Raw genomic sequence first — 26,088 nt, 5'->3', positions numbered from 1 at the left:
TCTGATACACCCAGACCTTGTTGCCCTATATTTTCTTAGTTTCTTGCATTCTCCTATTCCTCTATTTTTATGTTTTACACACCAATGCTTGTCAGTAAAGGTAATTGTTTTAGGGAACAGGAAAGAGCAGTGGTTCTATCAAAGGATGCTTACTGGGACTCTCTTCTGCACATCTGAAATAATATAGCAACATCGGAGTTACAGTCTCCATTGGCTATTCCTGACGTACACAATGTACACTTTGTGCTGAGATTGTTACTGGCTGAAGCAAGTAACAAGCTCCGCTGTTTGTTAGGAAGTAATATCATAGGTTGTCCCAAAATTCTTTGCTGAGCACAATCTGCCCCAAACTCCTGTGGGCAGTGTCCCTTGTATGCTATGGACTCCTGGAGTATGGGGTGAGGACCTCATTTCTGGGCTCTACAGGCCAGGACTGCAGTTGGTGCAACCCTCTACTGAACAGTAAAAGAAAACAATTGCACATCCAGAGCTTACTTATAGGTTTTAAGCCTGTGGGTATGTGCTAAAGAGAGAGGAGCGTCCGTGATCTTATTTAGCCTTGAGGAGGCAGCACCCCACCCAGAAGGGCAGTAACATATGGCAAAGCCAGGGTTCTTTGCCCCTGCTTCTTTCCACCTATTACCCAAAAAGCTAGACTGAAACTTAGCAGGAAAAGCTGTAATGAGGGAGGTCTGCTTGCACTGTAGCTGGGTCAAACTCAAAGGCGTCTAGTTATTTGTCTGGAAGCTGCTTTGCAGGGGAGCGTTGGCACCCTGCTGTATTCTGTGTTCTCTGTGCCTGTCAGCTGGTTTTATAACAATCACATGCTGTGCTCTTGTGTAGCTAGGAGAGGGAGGAGGGGGTTTATTCAGCACTCGCTGGTACAAATGTTTTTCTGCACAAAGGTTAGATTCCACATAGCCATATGCCTTTGTTCTCATGGAGATCACATCTGCCTCACTTGGACAAATGTGGGGGAAGGGACTTGAGGCAACATTTCTAGCATCCCCGGTTATTGAAAGAGAGGCTACCTGTATGTTCCCTTTCACAAGCTACATAAAACTTCCTGCCTTAGGTTATTGCTGAGTCCTAAATACGCAGGACAAAACCACTTCCCAATTTAGTAAGGGTATGTCTACTCGGCCGACATTAAAGCGCTGCCACAGCAGTGCTTTAAAGTTGCTGTGTAGTCGCGGCTCCAGTGCTGGGAGAGAGCTCTCCCAGTGCTGTAAAACACCACCCCCATGAGGGGAATAGCTCCCAGTGCTCCAGCACTATCTCCATTGGCACGTTACAGCGCTGAAACTTGCATCGCTCAGGGTTGTGTTTTTTCACACCGCTGAGCGAGGAGTGTTTCAGCGCTGTAAGTGGCAGTGTAGACAAGCCTAAGTGTTTTCTCTGCAAGTTCAGTGTTAGGCAACTTGCCTTTGTCATACTGCTGCTTTGGGGTTTAGCATATCTACAAAAGCCATAGAGAAGGGTACGTGAGAACCTTCTGTGGCAGGTGCAGTTCTTCACAGCTCTTACATTCTTCCATTTGGGAAATGGTCCTTTCCCTGAGCAGATGCATATGTGGAGGGATCTCCGTGTTTGTCAGTACTGAACACTGGCACACAGATCAGTAGCTGGTCATGCACGTAGAGAAAACAAACCCTCTTTCATCCAGTGACAAAGGGAGTAATTACTTCTAACTAAAAAAGATATATTAAGATTGCAGAGGCCAAAATGAGTGACCCTACAACTTTTTTCCTCAACAAATGCTTGAATGTTGGTGCCTATTCCTTTAATCAGTGCCTGCAGGAAGTTATCCATGACCAGTTCTCCAAAACCATTTCAAAGTGTTCTTAAATTGTGTGTGGTTTTTTTAAAATGTGACAAGCAGAGGAAAAGTGCTAAATTCCAATAACTTGGAGGCATTCAGCACACATTGACCAGTAGCCAAGCTGCAAAGAGCTTTGCACAGTACTACTGAAGAATTCACTCTTTCTGGTCCTTGTGACAGCTATTCTTGCTGACTGCTGCTCTGAGCACCACCCTACTGGAGCCTGGATTGGACTGACTTACAGGGAGTTAGGCCTTGTCTACACTTGAAAGCTAATTCATATTAAAGTAGAATCTGTATTTACAGCACAATTTCAAGTGCAATTCTAGAATAACTAGAAAGGCAAGATTTTTTTTTTAGGAACATTGCACTTCTTTCAAAGCCACTTTTTACACCACAAAGGGCATAAGCTGAAGAAACTCTAAATGTACAATAGCCTTTAAGAAGGAAACCAATTAACATAATCTTCTGCCAAAAGCGGCCAATTGGTAAGTGTTATCACCAGCATTGGGATGTGGTGGCTTCACTCAGAATGAAACTAACTGTATTGGATGTCAAGGGACCACAAAGATGGTAGTATTTTTAATGTTGCTATCTTTAATGCCCTCCTTGGCCTAGCTCTACAGCACATAATGGACAATGCCTTCAAGTTATTGGAATCTATAACTTTTTGCATGCCACCTCCAAAAAGTATTGAATAACTTGAAAGTCAAACTTTACACTTTATCCATCTGTTATATACTCTGGCTTGTTTCTTTTCCAGTAAGTTGATGTATAAACATAAGAATGGCTATACTGGGTCAGCCCAAAGGTTCATCCAGCCCAGTATCCTGTCTGCCGACAGTGGCCAATGCCAGGTGCCCCAGAGGGAGTGAACCTAACAGGTAATGATCAAGTGATCTCTCTCCTGCCATCCATTTCCAGCCTCTGACAAACAGAGGCTAGGGACACCATTCCTTACCCATCCTGGCTAATAGCCATTAACAGAGTTAATCTCCATGAATTTATCCAGTTCTCTTTTAAATCCTGTTATAGTGAGACCTCCAAGTTCATGTCCTTGTTTTATGACTTGTCATATCAGCATTGAGTTTAATATGATCATAACGGTCCCATTTGCTCACAATCTAATCAACGTCCATCTTCCAGCATATATCCTAAAGAAAGGATCAAATGTCAATATGAAAATGCCATGTTCTACGTTATCTGACTGTAAAATAATGGTTAACCAAGACACACACACATGAATATGATCATGACTTACTGCCTTGCCCTCAAAACACTACTATACAGAGTGGTGCCTCTGTTTGCTTATATAAATTCAGCACCGTTATTATTATTGCTTATAATAAATTCAGCACCGTTTTTTCCGTAGCGTGATTCTAGACTGAACCTAGTCTTGGGACCCATATGATGCAAGCTTCAGGGCCCATGTGGGGTTTGGCATAACAAACAGTTCAGCTTTGAGACCTAGGAAGTCCAGAGCTCTAAAGTCTTCAACTACATAGATATGTACACTGCCAATTAGCCACATGAAGTCCCAAGGTAATCAAGTAATGGCTGTGCTCAGAAAGGAGTCTCATAATAGCAGGGTTCTAGTTCTTTTTGGCAGCTTTAAGAAGTGCACATGTTGGTAAATAAAAAACTTTGGTCTCCAGTACTCCTGTGGCTGCAGCAAAATATCATGAGTCTGGCCTGGCAGAAGCTCAGAAATAGATGTCTGATAACCTCAGAGGACATGCCACTGTAGGGTCTGAGCGCACGCACACGTACCTGAAGAGTCAGTGTCAGCCTTCTCTTCAGGAGTCTAATCCATGCCTTACCACTTCTCCTTTCTAGCTGGCTAGCATTACAGATCTGAAAGGGTGGTGGCAGTCAATGGATCTTTAGCTTGTTTTAAGTGGATTATAGTGTACTTGTTCAGTTGGCATCAGACTAACAAATGGATGTCCAGATGAGATTTTTCTAAAAGTGATGATGGGGAGGAAGGTATCACTAGCTAACAAATAAAATGTGAGCTGAAGTCTTCATTTCAGAATAGTTTAAACAGCCATTTATTTCAAGTGATCTCTTAGTTGGAGCTCATCAAAATTGAGTGGAAATAAAGAAATACTAATAACTCTCAGCCAACTATGTGTTGTGAATTAACTGCAGTGGAAAATTGAGACAATATCATTGCTGAACTCTTAAGAAAACAATGAAGGATTGCTAACTTTGACACAGTACAGGTAGCCAAGCATGTTAAATAATCATCTTGTGCTTAATACCAAACCTGCCATCCTGTATAGTACAGGAAGGAATGAATATCTTCCTTTTCCCCCATTTTCCATGTATAACCTGGGTTCAGTATAGGGAGAGGGTGTTTGCTTTTTTCTGAATCCAGAGGTATTTATTGCCAGATGCAGACCACTCATAGACCAATTTTCTGATCCACTCTGGGAAACTAAGAGTGGTTTTCTTTGGGGAGAGGGGGGGAATCTTAAACATAAGACTTTTAAAATAAAATTCTAAAAATCAAGCCTTTAATATTACAGGATAAAAATGGAAGAGGGTAGGTTTCAAAGATATTGGTATGCCGGGCTCATTCTAAATGCTTTCACATTCTCGGAAACTAATGCTGAGTACATCTCTAGAAGCTATTTTGTAGCTTGTTTAAAAAAAAAAGGTGTATGAAGTATTTATTACAGAAAGTCGCTTGATGACAAGCAGTTCCCACTGTAAACAAGATGTATGCTACAAAAATATGCCCATTGCAGGCAGTGGATGTCAGCAGTGAGTGTAGCTGAACTAGTATAGAGTATATCAGCATAGCTGTTAATTTAAAGCAGTTCTTAGGGCTGTGGAGAGACATGAGGTTATGGTGGATTTCAAACTGTGCAGGAGTTTGCAATTTTCTGCTGCTGTTTGTGTGCCAATCTGCCTTCTTCAAGCAATCTTTTGTGAGACCAGGTATTGCTATTCCTTTATGCTGCACTAGTAAGACTGCACCTTGAATGGTGTCCCCGTTTCTGAAAGATTCAAAGCAAAAGTGAAACTTCAAATGGGCTGGAATAAAAGTCTTCAAAAATTTACTAGGCAGACTAGCTAGAGAACAAAACTCATTTGCCAGATATAGATGCAAAATTAGGCAGGAGGTACCAGTGGGTCAGAAGCAGTATGCTAGTGAGAAGTCCAGTCATCTCCAGCTGTTGGGAGGGTCTTTTCTAGTAGGGTGCTCTCCCAGGAACTTGTGTTGCATAGGTTCTGGATAGCAGCTGTGAAACCTCCCCCTTATATTAACTAAAAACAAAAAAACTTGCAGATATTAATGACTTGAGCCACACATCCACCCATGCCACTAGCCTTCTTCAGTCTTTCCTACAGAAAGATTAAGATTGAAAATGGGTCCAGTGTCAAACTCAACATGGCATTACCCCAGACCCTGTTGTGGGAGACACTGTGTGATTTAATTATTAACCAATCTAAGTTATTACCCAATCACAATGTTTTTACTTTGTTATTAACCAACTGTAGTTGATGAAATAATACTTTTGGTCAGAATAACCAAGTAAATATAAATATATATGAAAATAGTAAATGAAACAATGAATTTACACCACTGTGGTTCTTTTGGATTATGCTGATTGCTAATTTGGCTCCTGAACCACTGAGATCTGAGTATTACCGGTTTAAATGATCTAAAATCTAAATAGGCAACCTTTCAGAAGGGGTGTGCCGAGTCTTAATTTATTCACTCTAAGGTTTCACGTGCAAGTAATACATTTTAACGTTTTTAGAAGGCCTCTCCATAAGTCTATATTATGTAACTAAATTATTATCTTCATAAATGATCTGGAGGATGGTGTGGATTGCACTCTCAGCAAATTTGCGGATGATACTAAACTGGGAGGAGTGGTAGATACGCTGGAGGGGAGGGATAGGATACAGAAAGACCTAGACAAATTGGAGGATTGGGCCAAAAGAAATCTGATGAGGTTCAATAAGGATAAGTGCAGGGTCCTGCACTTAGGACGGAAGAACCCAATGCACAGCTACAGACTAGGGACCGAATGGCTAGGCAGCAGTTCTGCGGAAAAGGACCTAGGGGTGACAGTGGACGAGAAGCTGGATATGAGTCAGCAGTGTGCCCTTGTTGCCAAGAAGGCCAGTGGCATTTTGGGATGTATAAGTAGGGGCATAGCGAGCAGATCGAGGGACGTGATCGTTCCCCTCTATTCGACATTGGTGAGGCCTCATCTGGAGTACTGTGTCCAGTTTTGGGCCCCACACTTCAAGAAGGATGTGGATAAATTGGAGAGAGTCCAGCGAAGGGCAACAAAAATGATTAGGGGACTGGAACACATGAGTTATGAGGAGAGGCTGAGGGAGCTGGGATTGTTTAGCCTGCAGAAGAGAAGAATGAGGGGGGATTTGATAGCTGCTTTCAACTATCTGAAAGGGGGTTCCAAAGAGGATGGCTCTAGACTGTTCTCAATGGTAGCAGATGACAGAACGAGGAGTAATGGTCTCAAGTTGCAGTGGGGGAGGTTTAGATTGGATATTAGGAAAAACTTTTTCACTAGGAGGGTGGTGAAACACTGGAATGCGTTACCTAGGGAGGTGGTAGAATCTCCTTCCTTAGAGGTTTTTAAGGTCAGGCTTGACAAAGCCCTGGCTGGGATGATTTAACTGGGAATTGGTCCTGCTTTGAGCAGGGGGTTGGACTAGATGACCTTCTGGGGTCCCTTCCAACCCTGATATTCTATGATTCTATGATTCTATTGTTGTATGTAAAGTAAACAAGGTTTTAAAAATGTTTAAGAAGCTTCATTTAAAATTAAATTAAAATGCAGATCTTATCAGTTTAGTGCAGTGGTTCTTAACCTGGGGTGCATGCACCCCCTGGAGGTGAGAGGTGCCCTTTCTGGGGGTGTGAGACATGCAAGATTTTTTTAGAAGGTAAATCACCAAAAACACAAATTAAGCACAGGCACATAAGTACAACTAATTTGTTTCATCAAATCTATGTATTAACATTATAAATTTAACAATTACTGTAATATACAAAATTTGTAAGTTTTCAAGCTAATTGTAGTGTAATTTTTGATACAGGGTGAGAGAACATATTTTGAGAACTCCAGACTGTCAGCAGGCTGAGCGGGGCCGGGTGTAGTGTATTAAATTGCTCCACATAGGGGTGTGCTACTTACAGCTGCCAGTCCTGGTGCTCCTCAAGTAGCACATTCCTACGGGGAGAAATTTCATGCACTACAGTGGCAGACAAAACCCCAGACCGGCGGCGGGCTGAGCCGCTTAGCCCGCCGCCGGTCTGGGGTTCTGTCCGCCGGCTTCTGCCAGCCTGGGTCCCAACCGCCAGCCCCGCTCAGCCTGCTGCCGGCCTGGGGTTCCGTTCACCCAGGCTGGCAGCGGGCTGAGCGGGGGCAACGGCTAGAACCCCGGCTGGCAGCAGTGTGCCAGTAAAAATCCGCTCGTGTGCCACAGGTTGCCAACCCCTGATTTAATGTTTGCTCATTGCAATGGCTGGCTTCCTCCCTTAGTGACTGCACCACCACTCCTAATTTCAGGGGCAGGTCATCACTCCGATCAGTGGAGTCTCTAGTTGCCATGTGGTTGTACAGCAGTATTCATATCTGGAATGGGCAATGCATAACGCTAGAAATCCATTCATCCCCCTCCTCACCGCCTCACATAATGCATTCTGTATAACAGGTGTATGACATGAGAAGCATCTATTTATAGTCCTTTCCTTCAACATTTTAACAGAACTCTGTGGAGAAGGGGGAAAGGGTAAAATTCTGAAGCTTGTGTATTTAAAATACAAAACTAACTGACTTTCTCTAAAAGCTCCTTTTGGGTTTGATACCAGTTGCCCTCTATGTTCTTCAGTTAAAACTGGAGACCTGAGACAGCATTTCCTGGCCCTGTGTCAGGGTGACATTACGTATTGCATTACCTAGCTAGTAATCTTCAAGGAATAATGGGAATTGTAGTCAGGCAGAAGTTGTGATGTCCTGTACTTAATTTCACACCAACTCATGCTTGTTCTTCCTCCCCTCATCTCCAAAGATATGTCTTAAGTTTTATATACACAACACCATTTAAAAAAAAAAATCAAACTCCTTCCTCTCTCATCTCTGCTTCCAACTCTACACAGCAGTGGGAAAGCTTTACCAAGGATAAATATCTAAATCAAATAGATAATTTCCCTTGTGAAATCAGTCAGACAATAGCATTCATAGAGAATTCCTGTAAAGCACAAACCAGCTTTTCTTACTATTTAAATTTTGATGAGAATTGAAAGCTTCTAAAAATGCCTCTTGTCTCTGGCAGGGTTGGGTTTCAAAGTGTGACTGTCTCTGGGTAAATCTTCTTTGCAATCAAGAGTTGCAGTTGCAGCATGTGGATATACTTGAGCTAGCTTTGATGTCCGCATGCAGTCTGCAAAGATGGTCCGTGGATATCCGCAGATTTGCAGGGCTCTCGATATAAAATTTGGATCCGCAGCCATCCAGGATCCACAAACGTAGTCCGGATGGCTGCGGCTTTTCAGGGCTTTATTGATCTAGCTGCTGTCTTGAGTAGTGAAGTCAGGACCGCATGGATGGTAGCTGCTTGAGTATGTATCTAGGGCAGGGGTGGGCAAACCTTCTGGCCCAAGGGCCACATCAGGGTTGTGCAATGGTATGGAGGGCTGGGTAGGGAAGGCTGTGCCTCCCCAAACAGCCTGGTCCCCTCCCACTTCTTCTCCCCTGACTGCCCCCCTCAGTGCCCCCAACCCATCCAACTTCCCCTACTCCTTGTCCCCTGACTGTCCCCTCCCGGGACCCCTGTTCCCTATCAACCCCCCCCTCCCTGTCCCCTGACCCCTATCCAACTGCCCTCTGCTCCTCGTCCCCTGACTGCCCCCTCCCGGGATCCCCGCCCCTGACTGCCCCCCGACTCCTATCCACACCCCCGCTCCCTGACAGGCCCCCCAGGACTCCCACTCCCAACCCTCCTTGTTCCCCATCCCCTGACCACAGTGCAGGACTGTCCCGTGGCCCATAGTTGGCCCACCTCTGATCTAGGGTCCCAGTCAGACAAGACTAGCCTGGGACCCTGGGTATGCTGCAGTCTCACATTGTGATTGCAGTGTGGACATACCCTCAGTGTTGGACACACTCTTCTTGTCCCCAGTAGAAATCCTAAACAAAGGGTCGCTACACCAGCCCTTAGAGTTGCATATGCATTTGTTCTGCCGGGCTACTGGGAAGTGTTGACTTTTGAGGGAATGTTCTTTATGTAAGTTATACCATTCTAAGGTGAAGCAAAGGATCCTCGCTGTTATGAGAGGCAGGTGTCGGTATCCTTCCTAGAGCTCTGGTGCTCTGTTTTCCCCTTGTCATGAATGATGGCTGTTGAATAATGCACCGCCTGGAAGCTAGTCTAGTGTCATGCTCCAGTGACATACTTCTACCTCTCTCTAACACTGGCAGTTCCTCATTCGTTCAGCCTAATGGGACATAGGAGAGCACAGGAGAGGGAGTTACTGTTTCTACATTTGAAATACATTTCAATATATACCTTAGTAAGAACCAAAGTATTTCATCGTTGTCTTAACCAGATACTTTATTTTGGGGGGAAAAATAAGAGTATTGAAAAACCTCCAAACTTTGGCTCACATTAAATATTAATGCCTTAATGTTTTCTTGAACATTAACTTTATAGCCTGATTGCAGGAAGGAAATGGAAAAACACTGTTGCTTGGCAGCAATTTGGTTTGTGTGCATGGTACCTAATGTTGCCATGTCTCAAGGTGCTTGCTGTCTCAGTTCCTCCTATCACTACTGTAAAGAGCTTGGTGTTGTTTTATTCATTTATTAGCATATCTCCAAAATGCAAGCAGAATTTGGAATGTAGTTCATAATTAAGTGTTCCTAAAATCCGCACAAATTAAAACTTTTTTCCTCTCATACTAGAAATAAAAAAGCCTGATGTTTTGGGCCTTAAAGTGTATCCCGAGGTTAAACAAATCTAGGCTCTGCTAGACAGTGAAGTAGGGGAATAATGGATTCCTTAATTTAAGATCATTCAGTCAAGATCCCTTGCTTCCAGCCCCTCTTGTTTTAAAAATGATAACGGTTAGTTTGAACACTTTATTTGATTCTGCTGTAGTCTGACAGGCCTTAGTTACATTAGGGAATCCCTCTCTGTCTGTTTAGCCCATGTCAGGTGTGCTGGAATTCAAATTCCAGTCCTACCTTTCTGTAAGGTCTGATCTTGGAAAGTGTACATTGTAACAAGGCTGACCTATGAAGGAGGCCTTATAGCATGCAGAGTATTGTAGTGCAAAGCAGATCCAAACCTTAAAGGAATTATTTAAAATAAATCTGGAACAAAAAATCCTAATGATAAAGAGGTGTCCTGTTACTGGGTGGAGATTGTAAAATTGTCGATGCTGAAAAGCAGAGATGTTTTTGTATTTGGAATGAAGCTGGATGTTGTATTTACTTTCAATTTCTATTCCAACAGTAGTAAGATGCTGTTTAATATTCTCCTTTCTTTAAAATATATTTTTTTTAAGTCTGGTCTGGATAACTTTCACACTGGAGTTCTAAGGATTGACTGAGGAGTTTTGCATCATTGATGTTAGATTTTAATAAACTTCGGCAAGTTCCAGAGGGAGACAGGAGTCACTGCTGTGCCAGTAGTTAAAGTAAACCAGGTTACTAGCTAACTGTAGGTCTGGAAGCCTGGCTTCGATCCTGAGCAAAATAATACAGTGGCTGTTACGAGACTATCACTGAAGAATAAAAGGACACAAATATAAATGTGACAATGTAATTTTATGAAAAACAGGTCTTGTCAAATGAACTGTGTCCAGTTTTGGTGTCAGTACAAGAAGGATGTTGAAAAAATGGAGAGTTTAGAAAAGAGCTACAAAATGAATCTAGGTCTAAGAAACACTCATTACAATAAAAGACTGAAGCTTAATTGTTTTAGCTTGTTGAAGAGGTTAAGAGGCAACATCATGGTCTAGAAGTACTTACACTGGGAGAAGACTCTTTAATCCTAGCTGTTTAACCTCAAAGACATAAGATCCAGTGGTTCAAAGTTGAAGCTAGAAATATTCAAACTGGAAATAAAGTACAAATTAACATTCAGGGTAATGAATCATTGGTACATTATATAAAGGGGATATGGCAGATTCTCTATATCTTGAAGGGACTAAATCAACATTGGAAGCTTCCTTAAGAGATGCAGTAGTTAACTACAAGTTATTGGGCTTGATGCAGGAATTACTAAGGTGTGAAGTTCTGTGGCTATCATACGTGAGGTCAGACTAGATCAGGGGTTCTCAAACTGAGGGTCAGGACCCCGCAAGGGGTTCTGAGGTTATTACATGGAGGTTCACGAGCTGTTAGCCTCCACCCCAAACTGCGCTTTGCCTCCAGCATTTATAATGGTGGTTAAATATATTAAAAAGTATTTTTAATTTATTAGAGGGGGTTGCACTCAGAGGCTTGCTATGTGAAAGGGGTCACCAGTACAAATGTTTGAGAACCACTGGACTAGATAATCATATTGGAACCATCTGGCCTCTAAATCTTTGACTTGGCCACTAGAACTCTTGGCAGCTTTCTAGAGCAGAGACTTGAAGGGCACAAAAGGCTTCACTTCTCTTCTTTTTCTCCTATTCAATATTGCTATAACTATTTCCTCCTGCTGCGTCCTCAAGATTTACTTTGGCAGCGGAAGTGTTGAGTCCCTGGTGGTATGGATCGCTTCTAATAAACAAAGCAGAATTTGTGACCTGTTTCTTTATTTCCTGAAATTGGAATGACTAAAGCGTGTCTTCACTTGCTTTGTCCTCTGCATTTTAATGTGCTGGAGAATGGGGGCCATGGAATTGTTGTAGCTAATGACTTTCTCTCTTGTGATTGATAAAACTCCTCCATCTATATTCCTGCCTTATAAAACAGGATTCTGGAGTTTCTTTTTTTCCATTTCCAGATCAAAATCCTGGCCTCTTTCTGCACAGTGGTTTCTTGTAACTAGTATTTGAACCTTTCCATTCAAAAGTGGTTTTTGGTTTAGTTGCTTTATACTCCACACCTGAACATGGCCATTATATGAACAACATACCCTCCTATCTCAATGTCTGTACTTTGACCTGTTAACCTTTTACCCCCAATCAGGGATATTGCAGATTATGTATTCCTTACGCCATCCAATCTTAAACCGAACTTCACACCCCTTGATAATCTGTACATTATTCCCTGATAACCAAAAACTTTTACGCTTAAACTATGTACCGTTCACTTTTTTAAACATCTTAATAAAATTTTTATACCACCATCTTCTACATACCTACATAAAAATAATATGCCTCTGTCCAACTTTTGATTTCCTGGTTTTACTACTGGAACATCTAGCAGGACCAGCAGAGATGAACAAATCAACACTTCATAGCACAGTGCAATAGGCATAATTTTCAGCTAAGCAGATTTGAGTGAAATGATAAAATTTACCTGAATTTGATTTGAAGTCATGTTTTATTTGGCTTGCAAATCTTGCATTGAAATTGACTGCAGCCTCACCCTGGCTTATCCTGGGCTACCAGAATTACAGATTTTTTTGTTTCAGAGTAACAGCCGTGTTAGTCTGTATTTGCAAAAAGAAAAGGAGTACTTGTGGCACCTTAGAGACTAACCAACTAATTTTTTTTGTGCCACCTTCCCGTGATTATTAAAGTGTTTAGTCCTAAAACAGATAAGAGATTGAAACTTTGTGTAGGAAGTAATCCTGCACTGGTAGGGGAATAGGCCACATCATTTTGTGGACTTTATAGCTGATGATTTTAATGAAATACACAACTTCACAGAATGTCACTGAATTTTCCAGACTGGTTTGTGCTTGGTATGACCATGGATAACACTTTCAAAAGCATCTGAGTCACTTTTCTGAAAATTTTACACCTTGTCTTGAATTTGAAATTTCAACTCAACGGTTGGCCCATGTTTGGTTTTGGTGTAAAACGGTGAAAAGCATAATCTTATGTCAGGTTTTTATATGAAATGTTTTTGGTTTTTCGCTTCCAGAGTTCTGAGGAATGCGACTGTAATGATGAACCAGCTCAGGAAGATGAAGGGTTTATGGGTATGTCCCCTCTCTTACAAGCCCACCATGCCATGGAGAAAATGGAAGAGTTTGTGTGTAAGGTAAGAGATTAAAGAAAACAAATCTATCCAGATGGTCACTTGAGCCTACTAGCTAAATGAAGCTAACAGGCCATGTTCCTGAAGTAAATTGTGTTGGCAATAAGCTGGGGAACAGCAGGTGCACAATGGAGTTGGTCGTTGACCGATTCTCTGTATATCGGCTAATGCTGATGCTGTGTGGGGTCCCAGGTATGCTATAACTGCACACACTAGAAAGCATGGAACAATAGGGATTACATTCTGAAATTATTTTAAAGCTGATATTGCAGCTAATGAGTCTCCTTTGGGAAACATCTGTGTGTTTGCAGGCGGAATAAAAGCACTCTGCTTCCAGTGTTTCTGGTTCAAGATGCTTTCATTTATCAGGACAGTTCTTTCCAGACTTCTGCAGACATGCAATTTTTTTTTGCTTCCATTGTAAAACAGACTGTCTGCTACCCAAATAGAAGAACAGGTTCTCCTAAAAGTCTATCCAAGCAAATCCATTGTGGACTATGTAGAGATTGCTGGCCTTGAATCTCAGTTCTGCTAAAGTTGTGGGGAATATATTGTATTGGTCTCTGGCTGATGCCCTAATTCTGGGTTTGGGTGGAGTGCTGTCTGTGGCACACTTATTACAGTGGATGTTACTAATGGCTTTTTGCCATTGGTAGAGGGGATCCTGGGAAATCAAGGTTCCATTTTCATACAGTGCTTTGAGCGTGTTTTGTTTTTAAACAGTTTTCTTCCTCTGCTTTCTCAAAAATGGGACACCCCCCCCGCCCACATTCTTGCTGCATGTGAAGCAAAACACAGCTAATTCTTCTGTAAAACAGAATCTTTAAGTGTCTTACCTGAGCTAGTTCCTTTGACTAATTTTTGAGCTGTCTGGTGGTGGTGGGGTCTAGAGAGGACTGGCGGTAGGAAGTGTCCCTTCAAAGGAAAACCAATCAGCAGCATTCCTGACATTGTTTTAGGCCCTCACTGTTAAAACAGAAATGAGAACCCAGCAGTTGAAATTAACAGTTGCAGGATTCCCTAACCTTTAATGCACGCATCTCTGCTCCTCTTATTGCTAAGTGAGCAAATCCCAAAGACGATTGCATCTGTGCCATGCCTGTATGTAGCTTTGCAATGCCAGCTGAGGAGCCATACTGAAGATGACCTGCATCTTGTTAGCTCTGTGCCACTGAAAAAGGAACTGACCAGTGATGTAGACCTGCTGTGTATGAGCAGCTGTGTGTGAGATTTTTGCAATGGGGACCTTCTACAGAAGTGGGCACATAAATATGTAGGAAGGAATACAAGAATTGGGAATGGTGTAGATCTACTGTTAGAGCATCAGAGTTCAGGTTCTTGCTGGTCCTCTACTTCTTGGGCTGGCAGTGCTGAAAAGGCATCAGGCTTAGCCATAGGGAAAAGAATACTCCTCACTTTACTTGAATGCCCCTCTATGCATTCTGGATAACTGAAATAGTACTGACCGTCCTATTAGATTGAACATTTAGACTGCATCTAACACTAGTGAGCATACAGTCAGTAACGATCTTGTGATGGGGAGATGGGACTGTGCTCAGGACTTTCTCTGTTAGAGATGAAGAGCCACATCTAGCTTTCCTCAATGAGGTGGATGGGAAGACACCCCCTCCCCCCCCCACCTCCCACCCCTCCCCAATACTGAATCATTACCACATAACTAACCATGCAAATTAAATCCACTTTTGGCCTTCGTTGAGCAGTTAAAATGAGCTTGGTTGTGTTCCTGTTTATTGAAGTGTTGAAGTATTTCACTTCCTGCACTGGTGGAAGCACTAGCTCAAGTTCAGACCATTAGTGTTGTGTAGAATAGGGACCAGTATGACTTAGGACTTGAGCACAAGATACGCCTGTCCCAAAGGAAACACTCTGCTCCCTAGACTTAGTACATTAATTTTGGATTACTTTCAAGCACTGACACTAACTCAGGATTTCCTGTTTTTCTCTTTGCCATGCCCACCATTTATGGGACTTTATTGGCTGAGATTCTAACCATGCACTCTTAACCTCCAGGTGTGGGAGGGCCGATGGCGGGTCATACCCCATGATGTTCTTCCTGACTGGCTAAAGGATAATGACTATCTGTTGCATGGACACAGACCACCTATGCCCTCCTTCCGCGCTTGCTTCAAGAGCATCTTCAGAATACACACAGAGACTGGCAACATCTGGACACATCTTCTAGGTATTTCCATTATGCTTTAAAGTGAATGAGCACTGTTAATGATCGAGGAGCATAGGCAGCTGGGGAAATATTTTTAGGGGGACTGAGCCAGCCCTGCACTCACTCCTTGGTGGCAGGTCCTGTTCTGTGGCCCCTCACTCTGACCTGTTGGCTCACTGCGCTCATACTGGAGGAGCCTGTTTAGTGTCACATAAGTGCATCTCTATCCAAATAGAGTCCCCCTCCCCCACGATGCCCTGCCTAACCTCCTACTTGGCCCTGGTGCTGCCAAACACAGGGCCTTAGGATCCTCATTTCCTGTGGGACTGTCGCCCCATCCCAGTGAACCTTCACAGGAAATGCCATTTAGGAGCCAGCATCCACTGTTGGGACTGAGGAATCTAGCTCCACCTCCCAGGAATCCAGTGTGCAGCCACATGTGAGGCTTTGCTTGCTGACTGGGTATGCATACAGACAGTGTGGTAGCTCCAAATAGTTTGGAGAAGTGAGAACTGAGACCCCTGTAGACCTAGCCACCTGCTACCGAAGTTTGAGTGGTGTGGAAGATCCTTTAGCCGGGGCAGAGTCATAGGTGCCATTATCCTTCCAGCATGACATGCTGGGTAGAGTTCCAGGTGTTCCTTGTTAAAATTCCCCCACCAAATGTTAGGGAGAGTTAAGGTGGTTTCCTTGTCTTTGGAGTTCAGCTCCTCTTGATACTGCTAACTCAGCACTGTGAGATCTTATCCTTGGGGCCCATAAGCATACATCCGAAGATCACTTATTGCCTTCAGAGTGCACAAAAGTTGCAACAAGTGTCAGGGGACTGCGGGGAGGGGTGGGGTGAATCTACTAGAAGGGCATTTCCTGGATCCCAGAGAAAGACATTCACCCTTTTCCTGTCCCCTTCTCCAATTACACAAATTGAAAGCGGTGCTGTGCTATTGACGTGTGCCTTTTTCAGGAGCAAAGAGTAAGTACGTATGCTATAAATGCTTAATATATTTTTGTATGCCAAGTGCTGTTGCTCTCCCTCGTTGTAGTTGAGACAGCATTTTTGCTAAAAGGGGAAACATGCTCTGTTAGCTTACCCTGTCCCTCACCTGTGCTCCTCTTCCACTGCAGTACGCAATCTTCCCCAATACCCAGGGCTTATCACAAGGTAAGCAGAAATACTTTGTGGGAGCTCTGTGTTAAAGTAGTGACACTGCATCACTGCATTTCAGTCGAGCAGAACTGGATGTAGCTGTTCTCAGACCTGTTTGTGCCGTTCTCCATTTTGCCTGAAAGGTACATACTCCCTTCCTTCCTCTCCTGCAGATGTGTGCTACTTTCCATTCCCTGCCAAACTAGGGGAAAGAGTCTGGCCGGAGGGTCAAACTTCCCTGGCAGTGCTGAGCATTTTCTGCTGTATACCCCTTTCTCATTGCCCAGGGCGCATTATCAAAGTGTGAGCAGAAGTTTAACTGACCACAAATTAGTTTTAAATTCACATTGCAGTGACTCTATCCCACTTAACCCTCCTGCCCAGCTTGGGAGGATAAAAACCCACTCTTACACTCTTCCAGCTGTTGAGTGAACAGCAGTATTCTTTGGCAAACAACTTAAGCTTTGAAATAAACACATCACAGCAGCAAACTGGGCTCTGTGTTGGGTTGCTGATCTGTGAAGCTGGGCTGAGCCACTGTTCCCAGGAGCTCAGAAAAGGTCTGTCTTAGATATGCCAGTGATTTTGAGTCAGTGGTGTCTTCACCTCGATCATAAGCATCCTTGTTCCTCCTTGCATGGTGGAAGCCACGCAAATAAGAAATGCTACTTTGTAGGGATTCAGGAGGGCTGGGGTGGTACCTGGTCTTTATCTGACTAGGCTGTGAAGAAGCCTGTCAATCACAGTGAGAAAGGGAGATGGTGGTTCTGGGTGATAGTGGGCTCTTCAATGAATACCACAATTTGGGGAATGTGGGAATATAATTCCTATGAGGACTAGGATTCATGATTTCCCAACCTTTACCTTGGAAATGGAGGAAGCAATGAATGGTATTGCATCTAACTTTAGGGTTTTCCTTAGCACTTAAATTAGCAATCAGGAACAAAATACAGATTGGGTACACTGCTGGTGTATTACCTGAGAAAATCTAGGGCACCCCGCCTATACCCTACTGAGGGCTCAAGGCATGACCCAGTCAATTTAGAGCACCCCCACCCTTTCCCTTCTGGGGGCTCGGGGCGTAAGGCTCAGGAAGAAACTCGGTCAATTTAAGTACCCACCCTTTCCCTCGGGACTCAAGGCTCTACGGGTCTGCGGAACCTTTTCCCAGTGAAAGAGCCTTACGCATCTATTTATTAGCAACACACACAGAATACAAATACCAAGCAAATATCTTATGTGCACCATTCCCAATGGATTGGGTGAATTTGTCTATGTCCAGTCAGGATCCACTCATCTGGGGGTTCCCGACAATGCCTCTGCACGTCGTGGTCATGCAGAGGGGTCTGAGTTCCAGCAGCTTGATGTTGAACTGCAGTCTGGAAATGGTTCCCAAAGAGCATTGTTTTTCATTTACATTGTATAGGTAAAACTAGCTCCCTCCTTCAAATCTTCTAAATCTATCACATTATCCCACACTCTTAAATAGCAAATTTTAAACAATTACGCACTGGCACCTGTGTCCTCTTTCATGCCCAAATTGTAACTTAATTGTGACCTTCTCTATTTGAGCAGATGGTCATCATAAAACACTGGTCAGAGCTTATCTTACCATTTGAGTCTTTCTGCATCCTCCTTAATTTCCAAGAGTCTTTACAACCTTGGTGGTGATAACTCTCGTTAGGGACATTCCTGAGGTGGGGGTGCTTTATCAGCAGCAGAACATTCCTTTTATTATCTTTTTCTTTCCAGTTTTGGTGATGAACTCCGAGTTTCACCCAAGGCTAGTTTAATATGCGGGGTGGGGGTTGATCTGATCTCAGGCCTACAGGTGAGTGGTGGTTGTGTGCTCAACCAGAGTGTGGATGCCTCCCCAAACAAGTGAAATCATGGTTTCTGTTCACGTGTGTACAAATTCAGTCTGAGGGTCAAACATATGACTGATCAGATCAGACCGCATGGAAGTGTAACATTGTCATTATGATTTTTGTTCAGTATTCCCCACGCCCGTAAACTTGGTCTAGTACAATACCTTTCAGGTTACATGAGTCTGATACCTCTGCCTTATCTTTACTTAGGTTGTGTGTTCTTCCTGTGTCTGGGAATCTTCTACATGTTCCGGCCAAACATGTCCTTTGTAGCACCTGTGCAGGAGAAGGTAGTTGTTGGACTGTTCTTCTTGGGAGCCATCCTTTGCCTCTCCTTCTCATGGCTCTTCCACACGGTTTACTGCCATTCAGAAGGTGTCTCCCGGCTCTTCTCCAAGTAAGTATCCAGAGTGGAATGCATGCTAGTTCGGAAATGGCTGGGCAGAATGGGGTGGGGAATCCTGGCTAGGGTTTGGGAGCCCCACTGTAACAGTGTGCCTAGCTATGTGGCCATGGAAACACTTTTTTGAATAGTAGTTGGTGGGTAGGGCTTGCATGCAGTTTCTTCGAGCCCAACATTCCATAGACCAAGGGTATAAATACCACTCTCTCTATCCCTTTGCTGGAGCAGTCTCAAAACCAACTTTTCCTTTTCACCATTGAGATGACTATACCTAAATATTTAACTATTACAGCTAAGATTCTAAAGTCTAAGAGTGTAACTTTTTTGCCTTTGTTCTTTTTTTTAACCTATTTTGGACCATCTTGGGCCTTGCTAGACATAGTGGATCTGTCACATAAAAAAGGGTTTAGGAGTATTTCTCTTGCCCTTGTTAAGCACCCTGCTTTGGCTGGACAATGAGGGCCCTTTGCTCTGGAAGGTCACTCAGCCAAGGGCTGTGAAGTCTGCAAGTCTACCACAAAAAGAGCTCAGAGGGACCAAAAGCCTCCCTCCTAAAGAACCTGTTTCTGCAAGAGGCCATGATAGTTCACGAGTCCTCTGTCAGGAAGCAAATAGTTCATGGGAATTGTGCATCTGGAATGTGGGGACCCTGTCTGCTCTGCACCTAGTAGATATAAAAACATCCTAGTTGATGATGTGAGTGGTTGTTTCCTAGGTGGTCACTGGGACCTTGGGTGGGCAGTCTATTTGCCATCCTGGTGTGGACTCGTCAAACAAGTCAGAACAAAGTGTCCAGAATTCTATCTGCTGCCTATTCCTTGCATCAAGAAAATGCTCCTGACTGTTTTTAGTCAATTCCTTCTTATCCCCAGAATAAAAACCTTGAGGTACTCTTAGGGGGGGTGGGCTATTTATACCCTGGGCCTGTGGAATGTTGGGCTATGGGGAGCAGCATACACCTACTGACCACTGCTCAAAAATGGTCTAATGACTGCCTGGCTAGGCAAGTCACCTCTGCGGGGCGGGGGTCTGTGGAAGTAATCATTCAGTGAACAAGATAAGTCATCTCATTTTACAGTGATCAATTGGCTCTTAGGATAAACAGTACATGGGGTGGTACAAGAACTACTGGGGTTGGCTTTCTTTGTCAACCTGTTTTATCCTGTTCTAGGCTGGATTACTCTGGCATCGCACTTCTCATCATGGGCAGCTTTGTTCCATGGCTGTACTACTCCTTCTATTGCAACCCTCAGCCCTGCTTCATCTACTTGATTGTGATTTGTGTCCTGGGCATTGCAGCCATAATAGTCTCCCAGTGGGACATGTTTGCAACCCCTGAGTACCGAGGGGTAAGAGCAGGTAAAAACCAAAATTTATTTTTTGCTTTTTTACTACAGTTGCTTCTTCCTACTGACTCATTACAAAAGCATACTCCTAGGAAAAGTCTGCATTGCCAAAGGATGTCCTAGTGTGTGGGAAACGCAACTAACGCATTCTTGGACAGTAAACTTGGCACATCTGCTATAAGAGAGGCATTGGTGTTAAGTTAGACCCTCTGGGTGCAGGAGTAGGGGGCAGCACATGGAATGGGAGAGGCAGATAACGGTATTTCCATCATTATTAAACAGCTCTCTCCCCTTTTAAAGGTGAGATACTAGCAGTCTGTGTCCGACTCCCATAGACTCGTCTTACGGCTGTCATCCATTAGGTTCACTAAACGTGGTAGTTAGCCTCCCTGCTGAGTGCAGCTGAGCAGTTAACATATAATCATAATCTTGTGGATATCTAGCTTTTCTCCCTTTGACTATGGTAGACAAGAATAGTTACTGTTGCCTTCACCAATCAAGAATAAGGAGTCTTTGGGTAACACAATTTAATGGTATACCAAGTTTCTCATGTTTCTTCATGTTGGGTTTTGTGTGTATACAAACCTGTGTGCACTCCAAGGTACTATTCCTTATATTCAGGAAAGGTCTGACTGTCCGGATACAGCAAGGAGTTCAGTCTCCTGAATATTAACTGTATGAGGGACGGAACTCCTTTCCAAAAAGACTTCTTATTCAGATCTTTAGGGTTTAATACTCTATGCTAGGACAATTTTGAAATCAGCCAAGCTGTGATCAGGCAAGTTACAGGGTCAGATAAGCCTCAGGTGCAATTTTTTCTGTGTTGTTCCTGGGGCGACCTGTATGCTATACTGTAAATAGTCTACATCAGGGGTGGGCAAACTTCGTGGCCCGAGGGCCACATCTGGGAATAGAAATTGTATGGCGGGCCATGAATGCTCACAAAATTGGGGTTGGGGTGTGGGAGGGGATGAGGGCTCTGGTTGGGGGTGCAGACTTTGGGATGGGGCTAGGGATGAGAAGTTTGGGGTATAGGAGGGTGCTCTGGGCTGGGACTGAGGGGTTCAGAGGGTGGGAGGGGGATCAGGGCTGGCGGAGGGGGTTGGGGTGCAGGCTCCAGCTGAGGGTATGGGCTCTGGGGTGGGGCTGCGGATGAGGGATTTGAGGTTTGGAGGGTGCTCTGGGCTGGGATTGAGGGGCTTGGAGGGCGGGAGGGGGATCGGGTTGGGGCATGGGGAGAGGCTTAGGGGTGCAGGCTCTGGGTGGTGCTTATCGCAAATGGCTCCCGGAAGCAGCAGCATGTCCCTTCTCTCGCTCCCGCACAGGGGTGCGGCCAGATGGCCCATTGGAGCACCGGAGGGGGCCATTGGAGCATGCAGGAGCCAGAGTGGGGCCATGCTGTGGTTTCCAGGAGCCGCGTGGAGAGGCCACCGCCCCTGCTCCCCAGCTTGAACACCATAGAGGGGCCATGCAGCTGCTTCCGCCAGCCACATGGAGCAGCCCCCGACCCTACTCCCTGGCTGAAATGTCAGAGTGCTGTAGCCGGGCAAGCCCCAGACCCCGCACCCCAGCAGGAGCTCGAGGACGGGCTTAAAATGGCTGGCAGGCCGGATCTGGACCACGGGCTGTAGTTTGCCCACCCCAGTCTACATCACTGGTCATTTCCTTTTTCTTGCATGTCATTCTCTACCATACTCTTTCAGTAGCAGAATATTTTATGGGATCTAGGCGCCCTCTATAGCCCAAGAATGTTAACACTCAAGTTGGTGCATAGATGGCTTATACAAAGAGGCACTAACTTTAAGCGAAATAACATTTAGTATGCCTAGAAGAACTGCTGACCAGTATCCATAGTGTATCAAGGGACTCTGTACTTTCTTGAGCACTTACTTTGTTATGGCATAAACTTGCTGCCATACTTGGGACCTCCAGCTTCAACAGCTTCCACCTTAAGTCTTTTGTGAATGTTAGGCTCTGCCTATTGCTGCTTTCTTTGTCCAAGCCTGACTCCACCATTTTCCTTACCTCCTAGGAGTATTTCTGGGTCTCGGCCTCAGTGGTGTTATCCCCACCCTGCACTTTGTCATCTCTGAGGGCCTTCTCAAGGCAGCCACAATGGGGCAGATAGGCTGGCTGGCACTCATGGCCTGTCTGTACATCACTGGTGCTGCGCTGTATGCTGCCCGTATACCAGAGAGATTCTTCCCGGGCAAGTGTGATATCTGGGTGAGTCTGCAAAGTAACTGGGTACTAAGATTGACACACAAGCTTGTTATGTTGAGGTCTGGTATTGCTATGCTTTTGTGTTTCTTTGATTGTGGCAACCAACTGTAACTGCTTTAAAAGCTGCTTTTGAGATTTCATAATTTGGGAACAGATTAGTGGATTTGATCATTGAAAAGTTGACACAATGCTGTTAGAAATCATTGAAATGCCTTTACAAAGGCTAGCTGTGGGACTGTACTTTGTCACTGAGGCTCTGTCATATGCATGACACTTTGCTTCTAGTCTCCTAGGGATACTTCAAATAGATGTACAGCATTTATGCAAACCCACTGCTCATGCTACTACCTCTTCCTTTAGCCTGGGAGGTATACTCAATATCACGTCCTCATGGTGTCCATTCTGCTGCACTGTAATCCCTCGCTTCCTGGGTTTTTATCCTGGATAGCCAGTGACTGAACTTCAGATTTTAGTATTAACTAAAACCTCAAACTACTTGTTGACTCATGTTCAGCCTGGTTCCCCTTATGGTGGGGGAGCAGACAGAACAACTGTGTTTTGAAAATCCACTTGATGACATTGCGTCCAGGACTAGAGCAGAGCTCCAGTACCTATTCACGTGTGTAAGATGGGACATATCAGTAATCCCAGCAGCTACAGTGTATCCCTATTGCGAGGCATTAAGAGTCTAAGGAAAAAAATACCCTGTACTGCTAAGCCTTTTTTGGCCTGGGAACTGGAAGCATGCTGGTGTGATATCTGCCAAAGACAGATATGAAGGAAAGGCATACAGCTTCATTTCAGATTTTAAGTGTGCAAGTGATCCTGGTGGCTGTGAAATCTGAAGCAGATTTCTTTTTCCCCCTGCTTCCAGTGAATACAGCTTGGAAGAGGGGGAGATGCTGTAGCCAGTGATAATACAGTGACTGGTACAATATGGGATCTTGAATAGCCCAGCAAGTAATCTTAAGCTGCTGCTGCTGTGCACTGCTATATGCTTCAGCCCAACACGTCTCTTTGGAAAGAGGTTGGTACTTGGATTCCGTGGGTCTCTGGCTGAACAGTAATGTCTTGTTTCCACAGTTCCACTCCCATCAGCTGTTTCACATCTTCGTAGTGGCTGGAGCTTTTGTGCACTTCCATGGTGTTTCAAACCTTCAGGAGTTCCGTTTCACAGTTGGGGGAGGCTGCACGGAGGAGGGAGACATGCAGTAAAACCTGCCTTCAGCCCAGGATCATAACCAAAACAGAGGATTGCAAGAGGCGTTGATGTTAACGGGCTAGTGACGTGAACACCTGAGAATCCAAGCCTCATGTGATGGGATATGGAAGCTACTTGGGATTTCTGACACAAGAAATTTATACCTCAAATGATGGAATGAGTCAATTTGAAGACCAGGAAATTCTTAAACCCTAACTTATTCTTGATCTACAGATTGAGCTATAGAGGACCGTGTCCAAATCGGCTTCTGTTCAATGCCATATTTATTTGTAGAAAATGGGAGGGATGGCTTAGCAGTTTTCTTTTTTAAATCTAGGCTAAGATTTATATCTTCTTTAGGGGCAGGGGAAGGAGCTGATTTTAGATGCTCTTTTGGGGAAAAAATTGTAAATAAGATTTCTAACTTTCTGTTTAAAATAAATTTATATAAATGTTTTAAACGGGGTGGGGGGGGAAAGGGGTTTTGTATAGATGCAACATGCAAGTACCACACACTGTTTCAATTTTGCACAAAAAGGTGACTGCAGGAGGATCAGATAAAATCCTTGGGAGTGAGGCATGATGGTCCTGCAGACTCTTCCCAGAAGCTGGCATGTACTGGGCAATATGGCATTCTGGTCAGTATTTGGAGTGGGCTCAGAACATGGCACATAAATGTTGGCAATGGCCTTTCTGCAAACAAAAGCCACTAGCTTTTTGGTTGCCATTCATGGATCTGCCATGTTTTGATATGATTATATGATGCTAATGGCACTTGTCAAAGAATAGAACAGCTGCTCAGGTGGGTAAGCATGTGAGGAGTAATGGGGGTGGGGAAGATAGGCTGGCACTGGAAGGAAGGAGCTGTGCACTCAGAGGAAGAATACTGTTTGGCTGCTTGCACACACTCGATTTTTTTTTATTGGATTTCTTCCTTATCCACAGAAGTCCTAATGTTTTCCAGTGTTAAATTTACTAAATTCCCTGTCCTGCAATAGACTCCCTGTCCTACTGTTGCCGCTGCTCCTGCTGGGGGAGCAGCTGACTTCCCCGGTATCATGGGCAGTGCTGTGCTGTGAAGCAGCCAGCAGAAAGCACTCAGATTTAATGGTTTCTCTTGACCTAATGCATCACCTTCATGTGTGTACAAAGCCCCATGGCCTACAGAATCTTGTGACTTTTAAATCTGCACTAAACCCTGCACAGTTCTCACTTCTCAGGTCCAGCCAATGTAATTTCCCAGCCCTGCTTAACCAATGGGATAGCTGGCTTTTTTTAATTTATTATTTTTATTTATTTTTTTAACCTGGAAGTAAAATTGAGACCATTTGGACTATTGTGGAGCCTCTGTATAGCAGGAAGCGCATAGTCTTCTCTCATTGGGTTGGTGTGGCTTCATCTCTGGAGCCTAGTCAGAAGCCAGAGAGAGAAGCAAATTGTTGGAGAATCTTCTGAGTCATGGGGCAAAACTGATTGTCAGATATATAGTTTGACACAGAAGTTTTATGTAATGGAGTAAGAGCCTAGTTGCTGGAAACTTAAGAGTTATTATCTCTCACATAGGATTAGTTAAACAGCTCCTAAAATGCTTTGGTTCACAAAGCAATAGGAAGGTAAAATTGTTCTAAATTTTTAAAGGGTGAAAATTCAAATTTGCAAGTGAAAAATGGGGATTGCAGAGATCTTACAAGTAAACATTCTTGGGAATCCAGGCTATTAATGAATGTTTCAAGCAGTTATCTTGTCTAATAGGATTGAATAGAAGTGGAAGACCTTGATTATCTTCAAGGTTCCTCACTGACTCTAAAGAGCAAGTATTTTCTCTCTTGCCTTTTGGTTAGTTATTTTCAGAAATTTTGAAATAAAGCTTAGCTGTAGAAAGAGGTGCTTTATTGGAGCCTGTGGGAGGCTTATAGGGATGTTTTTCTTCTTGGTTGGATCACCATAGTAGATGTCAATAGGATTGAAGGAAAGGCTTGTATTGTCTTGTGGGTTTGTGCAGTGCCTAACTGGAATACAGAGCAGTATTAACCAGGCACTTTTAATGGGAGGGTTTAATAAGCATAGGCAGGAGGTGTGCTTTGCTACTTGAGAAAGCAATGGTACATATCAGAACCAGACTTGTTCTGGAAAGCACTTTGGATACCTCTGTATTAATACCAGCAAAAGTGGCAGTCTCCATCCTGAATCACCCTACGCTCACTCCCTGAAGGAACATTGTAACTTGGCCCAACACAGCACAGAACTATTACAAAAACACACTTCACCTGCTATTCTTAACCCAGTCAATCTCTGTTTAGGAAGTTTTTGTGCTCCAATAAACTGCCTACCTGTGCACTCTCCTTCCCCTCTCCCTCCCCCCCCCCCCCCCCCCCCCCCCCCCCCCAGTAGCACTTGCTGAGAACTCTTCCCAGGTTGGCACCTGAATGCCTTACTCTCAGCGGTCAGAGGCTTGCTTGCTCTGTGTGCAGATTATTGCCATAGAATAGATAGGACCTACAGCTCTTTTCCTTCCTCATTAAATAGTGGCCTTGTTCAGTATTTTCTTTCTTTTTTAAATTGCTTACTGTTGGAAGCAACAAAGCACATTTTGGGATTTTTGATGGTTGGGGTCTCTGGTGATTGGTTCCATATAAGATGGGATCTCATGACTTGCTGTGTTCTTAACTTCTGCTAATAAAAGAACCAAATGGGATATTGA

General features: G+C 44.0%; 1 protein-coding gene across 2 annotated transcripts in view; it reads left to right on the top strand.

Annotated features, from left to right (window-relative positions):
• ADIPOR2 (adiponectin receptor 2) overlaps nt 1-26,088 on the top strand; it is a 70,177-nt gene extending 44,089 nt beyond the window's left edge. The window contains exons 2-8 of one of the 2 annotated variants that reach the window (XM_048828681.2): nt 2,586-2,706; nt 12,901-13,020; nt 15,049-15,220; nt 18,425-18,611; nt 19,789-19,976; nt 21,996-22,189; nt 23,270-26,088. In XM_048828681.2, coding sequence (XP_048684638.1) covers nt 12,955-13,020; nt 15,049-15,220; nt 18,425-18,611; nt 19,789-19,976; nt 21,996-22,189; nt 23,270-23,401 — 939 coding nt within the window. In that variant the 5' untranslated portion in view covers nt 2,586-2,706; nt 12,901-12,954 and the 3' untranslated portion in view covers nt 23,402-26,088. The remainder of the gene's footprint in view (nt 1-2,585; nt 2,707-12,900; nt 13,021-15,048; nt 15,221-18,424; nt 18,612-19,788; nt 19,977-21,995; nt 22,190-23,269) is intronic. The other variant, XM_048828674.2, reaches the window with a different exon arrangement.

This window comes from Caretta caretta, chromosome 1 (assembly GCF_965140235.1).
Source record: "Caretta caretta isolate rCarCar2 chromosome 1, rCarCar1.hap1, whole genome shotgun sequence".
In the NCBI taxonomy this organism is placed as follows: Eukaryota; Metazoa; Chordata; order Testudines; family Cheloniidae; genus Caretta; species Caretta caretta.
This window is presented reverse-complemented; position numbering and strand designations above follow the sequence as displayed.